Source organism: Cynoglossus semilaevis, chromosome 5 (genome assembly GCF_000523025.1).
Source record: "Cynoglossus semilaevis isolate Cse_v1.0 chromosome 5, Cse_v1.0, whole genome shotgun sequence".
Taxonomy (NCBI): domain Eukaryota; kingdom Metazoa; phylum Chordata; class Actinopteri; order Pleuronectiformes; family Cynoglossidae; genus Cynoglossus; species Cynoglossus semilaevis.
Genome location: NC_024311.1, coordinates 5,987,143 through 5,994,289, shown reverse-complemented (window position 1 = coordinate 5,994,289; position 7,147 = coordinate 5,987,143). Strand labels below are relative to the sequence as shown.

General features: G+C 40.3%; 1 protein-coding gene across 1 annotated transcript; it reads left to right on the top strand.

Moving 5' to 3' along the window:
• The first annotated feature begins 422 nt into the window (after positions 1-422).
• Positions 423-4,081, top strand: LOC103378793 (carbohydrate sulfotransferase 1). The gene is made up of 2 exons (XM_008310126.3): positions 423-843; positions 2,082-4,081. The coding sequence occupies exon 2, from the start codon at positions 2,128-2,130 to the stop codon at positions 3,412-3,414; it is 1,287 nt and encodes a 428-aa protein (XP_008308348.1). The 5' UTR covers positions 423-843; positions 2,082-2,127; the 3' UTR covers positions 3,415-4,081.
• The last annotated feature ends 3,066 nt before the right edge of the window (positions 4,082-7,147 follow it).

Genomic DNA, 7,147 nt, shown 5'->3' with positions numbered 1-7,147 from the left:
CGATGGTTATCGTGACAGGTTTAAACTGAAAGGAAAAACTGCAGCAAAAAGTGGCACACCTTTTTTAATGTTCAGTTTTTTAAAAGGTGGTCTTTGTCCAAGCAGCAAATGAGACAAGAGTTATTTGTGCGGTGCAAAGATTCCAGTGTCCTGTGAAGACGTCTCTCTCTCTCAATGGAGAAGATAAAAATGTCAAATGTCAAAATAATCTCTCTCTCTCTCTCTCTCTCTCTCTCTCTCTCTCTCTCTATATATATATATATATATATATATATATGTCTTTGAATCCTACTCCGTCCTTTAAGTAAGAATCAAGATAGAGATTTGCTAAGGAAAAATATAGGCAATAATTTTTAAATGAATAGATCCACAGTAGTAAGAACAATAGTTACAATAGTTGCCGTTCGGTGTGTGTGTATGTGAAAGGGAGAGAGAGAGAGAGAGAGAGAGAGAGAGGAGCAGGTGGAAAGGAGGAGGGTCTCTGGGTTGGTCCAGACAGTTGCTCCTTGTGTTGCCCGCACATTCGCATCCTCCGCGCATCATTTTGAGGGAAACCCGGCTGTCGCAAACGCAGCTGTCCTCGGTCACTCTTGCGGTATTGCTTCTGAGCAAAAACACACACCAGAGCCTCAGATTTAGCACAGCTCGACTATCCGTTTGTAATAGATACGGTCCAGTAGAAATTGAGGCGTTTTGTGGAGAAACATGGATCCACCTGACGCCTTGTTTTCTTCTTACTGTCCGAGAAGAAGCGCACGGTGGAGAGCGGCTGAGGACTGAGGGAAACCAACTGTGATCCATGGCAGGGCAGCACATCATGAATAAACTGCAACTACCAGCAAGGTAAACGTCAAATGCTTGTGCACTGTAGTAAATTCTTTCTTTTTTTCTTTCTTTTTTTTATATATATATATATAGACTTTATCACAGAGGGTGATGTTTAGGTCGGCTGCGTGGGCTTTGTTTATCTCATTTCCCGTGGTGTTCTGGTGTGTCTTATCGCAGCATCTTTGAGGATGTCTGCAGCGCGGAGAATCTGTCACCAGTAAGAGCCCGAAACCACAGTGTAGAAGCTTTGAGTTTGAACTATAAGTAAAAGCTTGAAATGGAAAGCAAACTCATCTTCTTCAGTCGGTAGAAATAATAATAATAAAGCAAACAACAGGTAAATATTGGTGGCAACAGCTCTTGGCTATATATGTTTGTGTGTGTGTACCTCTGTCCCACTGACAAGTTGCAGTTGCTTATTTAAAGGCTTTATAACATGATGCCATGGTGATCATACCGAGAAACCACAATAACTAATCCCGACTCTGCCTGTTTATCTAAATTTAGGGAGGCAGCATCAGTCATTCCTGACACATTGACATTTGTATTGACACTACTGATAGCCATCTCAGCTGGGTTGTACTGTTTTTTGTTTGTTTGTTTGTTTGTTTTGCCACTGATGAACAAATGAAACACTAGACAATGCACAGATTCATCAATTAGGCCCTAACAAGGGCCTCCGATTAGATGCAGACCTACTGGAGAATAAACAATGAAAGAGACTAGGGTTTTGCTGCAGGTATGCTGACATAATTACTATTAGTGGACTACGAGTCAGTTTCAAAACTCAGCGAGCAGATGAAGATACACCAGAGTGGTTATATGAACTCCTACTTACACAATCAGCTCCATGCCACCCATACTCTAGGATGAATCATGGAAATTGTTAAATATAAAAGGGAGTCATAAACAACAGTTGGGTGTTTAAAAATGTATTTTCTTTTACATAAAAATGTGTTGCTGAATCAAATAAACAGTTTGACCCTTAACGAGTAGTAATCTAATACGATGCAAATATTGTATTGTGCAATAAATAAAATGTAGTAGCCCTTAATATACACTTTTCTCCATAATTTGCAGCCTACTGATGAGTCATCCGTGCAAATGAAATTGACATCAATTGATTTGAGATTCAATATAAGTGCACCCTACGAATGTACATGAATTATTTTAAAAAGCTCTCTACATAATAACATACTAAACATACATCTGATGGTTCAATGATAAAAAAAAAACTGTTGTTTATTTTGCAGGGAGGACCTGGCATGGACCATTGTGTCTAAATGAATTTGTTCAGCCATGCAATGTTCCTGGAAGGCAGTCATTCTCCTGGCCTTGGCCTCCATTGCCATCCAGTACACTGCAATCCGTACTCTCACCTCCAAGCCTTTCCAGCTCTGCTCCTTGCCCAGTCCCCAGAACTGTGGGCTGGGCAGCCAAGATGCAGAGTCGTCCTTTGAGCGTGGAGCACCAGGCAATGGAGGCTGCGATGACTACCCGTACTTTTCCCTCAATTCTTCGCGAAAAACGCACATTCTGGTCCTGGCCACCACTCGCAGTGGCTCGTCTTTTGTTGGCCAGCTTCTCAACCAGCACCAGGATGTTTTCTACCTTTTTGAGCCTCTTTATCATGTTCAAAACACGCTGATTCCACGTCTGTCCCACAACAGCAAAACTATGAATAGACGTGTGATGCTGGGCGCCAGTAGAGACCTCCTGCGGAGTCTTTACGGTTGTGACCTCTATTTTTTGGAAAGCTACATCAAACCTACACCGACAAACCACACCACTGATAAACTATTTCGTCGTGGTGCCAGCAGAGCATTGTGCCAGCAACCTGTGTGTGACGCCTTTGGCCCATCTGATGTCAACGTGGATGAAGGTGACTGTGTGAAGAAATGTGCTGCTCTTAACATGACCTTAGCGACGGAGGCATGTCATGAGAAGAGGCACGTGGCACTCAAAATAGTCCGCGTGCCTGAGATTGGAGATCTCCGAGCTCTTGTGGAAGACCCACGTTTAAATATTAAAGTCATTCAGCTGGTCAGAGACCCTCGTGGTATCCTGTCCTCACGGATTGAGACATTCAGGGATACATATCGCCTGTGGCGTATATGGAGGGCAACGGGGAGAAGGCCCTACAATCTAGATCTGAGCCAGCTCACCATCGTCTGTGATGACTTTCTAAGCTCAGTCTCCACTGGTCTCAGCCATCCCTATTGGCTGAAAGGGAAATACATGTTGGTTCGTTACGAGGATTTGGCTAAAAATCCTCTCCTCAAGACCAAGGAGATCTATGACTATCTGGGACTCCCCATGGATAAAAACGTGGAAGACTGGATTCATGCAAACACTCGGGGTAGCAACGAGCCCTCGGCCAAACATAAGTTTGGTACGGTGAGAGATTCAGCAGCCAATGCAGAGAGCTGGCGTCTTAAACTGTCATATGACATGGTTGAGCACACACAGATGGTATGTCACAAAGTACTACAGCAGCTGGGATACAAAGCTGTGAAATCAGCTGAGGAACTGAAAAATATGTCCATTTCAGTGGTTCAGGACAAAACTTTTGTACCGTTTTTGTAACAAAGATAGTTCCCTGTTGACTATTTTTGATATATTTATAATTGTTGCCTTATGGCCCCCCTAGGTTTTTAGTTTCTTTTCTGTTATGTTCTTCCTCTTCTTTCCGAAATTTGCACTACACTTTAAAGACTTTGAATGCACCAAGGGAATAACAGAAATGTCGCCCTATTTTACAGAACAGCACACTTCAAAGGACAACGTGATCAGACCAGCTAGTTTACATTTGTCTTAACTTGTGCGTTTGGTTTTACCCTTAGATGTAATCACACAGTGACTTTTTTTTTTTTTACTTTCTTTTTGTATGCAAGCTGTTGGACAAAACAGCTACTGGGCACCTCAAAGTCAAAAGTGTTTGGGCAGAAACGTGATTCTTTTTTATACCTGTGATGAGACATTTGACCTGTACAAGCTCTGCTCTGTGCAATAAATTGTGAATGTTGCATTCAACCTTTACCAATGGAGCATTTCTCTCCACTCGGGAATTGCAGATACTTCTGACAAATGTCACACTTGCAAAGGATAATTGCAGAAAATTAATAGGCTTTCAAGTTAAAGGGACAGCATCCCACTGGAGGCCATGGGTGTATCATCAGAGAATAAACATCCATCTGTGATGAAAAAACACACACTAATGAGAGGTACTGCCACAGTCTTTACTAACAGTGTTAAGGGATTTTTTTTTTTGGGGGGGGGGGGGGGGGAATTATCTCTTAAGGAGACATGAATTTCAGCTTCATCTAGACACTAATCTAACTGGAACACAAAGCATTGAAATAAGAGGATTTTCAAAGAGGTGCAGCAGACTTGATGTCTAGGTTTATACTGTAGAAGCCCCCCGGACGCTACGTAAATCACACGGTTTAAAACATTCTGCCGTCAATGCAGCTGTCAGCTAAACTTCACTCCTCAGTCGAACAGACAAAGATCCCCAATGCTGAATGAATTCAACGTGGGGAAGACTGTATTTATTTTGTACAGGAAACAAAATGTAACAAAAAATGCTGCATTCCTTCTGGTGAAGTTGCACCACTCTTCTGACAGTTCATGTTAGATTCATCTGCTACGTAAATAATTCACAGCTGAGGAAGATATGACTTTGTAGACCAGGTTGAACTGCAGAGTCTTATTTATTTAATGATGTGCAGTTTATATAATAGCGCCTAAAAAGTGCATATATGCTGTGTGCGAACTGCGACGTCAGAGAACAGAGCGACCAGGTTGATGTCTGTGGTGATGATTGTCTCATTTTTACATATGACTCCCACTATAAATAAAAGAAAAAGAAATAGGCTTAAAAAAGATAAATATAGAGCTGCCAACCCAGAGTAAAAAACATTTATAACTTCACGTACTGGGAAGAATTAATCCAGATTAATTGCCAGACAAAACAATCATTTACGTCCTTGGGGAGGGGGGGGGGCATTGTACTGTGAGCACAGCGCTTCATCCATGGAAAACAGATGTTCCTTCAAACATTTATGTATTTTCTTTGTGATTATTATCAAATCTAGTCAGTCAGCCTTCTTGGTTAACAATAGCATGTGTTGCTAGTAGCCATGTTACCTCCAAAGGTCACAGCTGTGCCTCACTATCATTCTGTATGATATTGATTTTAGTCTAACGTTCTATTTACCATTTTTAATGTTTGTTCTGCACCTTTTAATTTTATTTTCTGATATTTTCTGATACCTGTGTTATTTCCTTGGTTCAGCTTTCACAGTTTATACGTGTGTCTGTTACTAGTGGATAGCACAGTCCTAAAACAACAAATGTGGCTGAATTATAGGTTATTTATCATCTTGACAGGTGTCAAGTCACAAGGACTATCATTTCCTATTTTTCCTTGTTGGCTGTTGTACCAACAGATGAATGGTTTAAAAATACCGTTTTGACATGATACTATGAGCAGCAGGTATAACTGGGGAACAGTACTCTGTGAGATTTTATGTCACCGCTGTGGTGTGGAGTTCTTTGGAAAATGTTATCTCTTGTAGGAGAGAGTGTGTGTGTGTGTGTGTTTGTCTCCGTGTGCAATCACAGTGTGAAACAGAAGCTCTGCATCCCTGGAGTTGCATTACTGCCACCTGTTGGTTTGTTTTCTCTTGGCAGACAATCCCATCCTTTTACCTGTAGATGAACACACACTTGGATTTTTGTTATTATTATTATTTTTTACTGCGCCTTTAGAAATGAATTTTAGTCCTTTAGTGATTTTCTAAGGAAATTCTCTATTTAAATATCACCAAGGGCAACTGACTTTGTCTCTCACATAATTTGCAAGATACATAAATTAGTCCTTGCAGCATTACAGTAATTCAGCTTCTGTGCTTTGATTGATGTTGTCTGGTCTTATGTAGAAGAGACACAGTCAAAGATGAGGCTGACATTCACACACAAATTGGTTAAAACCCTTGCTTTTCAATAAAAAAGTCCTTTCAAAATAGTCATAATTTATAATTCTTATGACAAAGTCACATTAGAAAAAAATGACACAAAGTGCGTGTGCGTGGCCCTGTACAATACAAAATGGTATGGTTTTTGTTGTCTTTGTACTTTTATTTGGGTCAGTTTATCCTTTTATGTAATTCTCTTTGTATTCTGATTCCTGTGACGCCTAAAAGTGCCAAACAAAATGGTCCAAAGGCACCTATTGTTTTTCATGCAGTGTCCACTTGTTTACGCATTAGATATAAACCCTGTGAATGGAGCATCATACGCCCCGGCTCATCAGTATTGGTGACTGGATGTCCATTGAGATGCAGAGCACAAACCTTTGATCCTCCTCTGTGCTGAGGCTGGAGGCAAACTTTTATTCTCTCTGTCTCTCTCTTTTTCTCTTTCTTTCTCTGTCTCTCTCTCTCACACCACACCTCTCTTCTTCCTATTCGTGTCTTTCCCCATCATCCACCTCTATCTCTCTCTTTTTTACACAGCTCTCGTGGGACGGCTCTTTTGCTTCAGTCTTCTCTCTGTGTTTTCTTTTCCTCTGAATCTTCAGGATGTGCTTTTTAAAATATAAAGCACAAATCAACCTTAACGTTTGCTTCTCTCCCTGCACATGATGTAGTTCAAGTGCCAGGCATTGTTTTACTCCTGGCAGCTTTGTGCAGTGTGCACATACAGCAGCATCAGTTTGGGTTTATATAAGCCCGTCTTCTAAAATCTTTTAAAAAATTGATTCAAACACATCAAATAAACAAACTGCACAAGTTCTGTGCACTGGAAAGTGTAATAATAGTATGGTGGTCATTTTATTGAGCATCAACAATATGGTATATACAGTTGACAAAAAAAAATATAAAAATTTATATTAATCTGAATTCTGGCCCGGATCCCATCCAAGGACATGTGAGACACCAGTCTGAAAAATAGTAAGTACAGTGAAACAAAAATACATAAATAATATATATATATATATATATATACCAACACTGAGGCTGTGTATGCAACCTATTTGGTAAATATTTACTTTCTGACATTAAACATTTTTTTTTTTAAATGTGCTGTTGGAGCTCCAGCAGCTACTGCATCCATTTGTTTTGTACCTTTTTACTACCTATTCCATTTTGACAGTTACATGCAGTGTTGGATTCTATTTATATGTTTTCCATATTGACATGAGCATACTTTTGTGTAAGTCAAGCTCAAAGTGTTTCCTTTCAACTGTTGGCTGAGCTGACATAAAATGTCAGTAGCTAGTTCTAGTCAGTGACACATATGGATTTAAAGAAAG

Excerpts from the sequence above, each read along its gene's own strand:
- LOC103378793 (XM_008310126.3), top strand. The coding sequence starts at position 2,128 with ATGCAATGTTCCTGGAAGGCAGTCATTCTCCTGGCCTTGGCCTCCATT.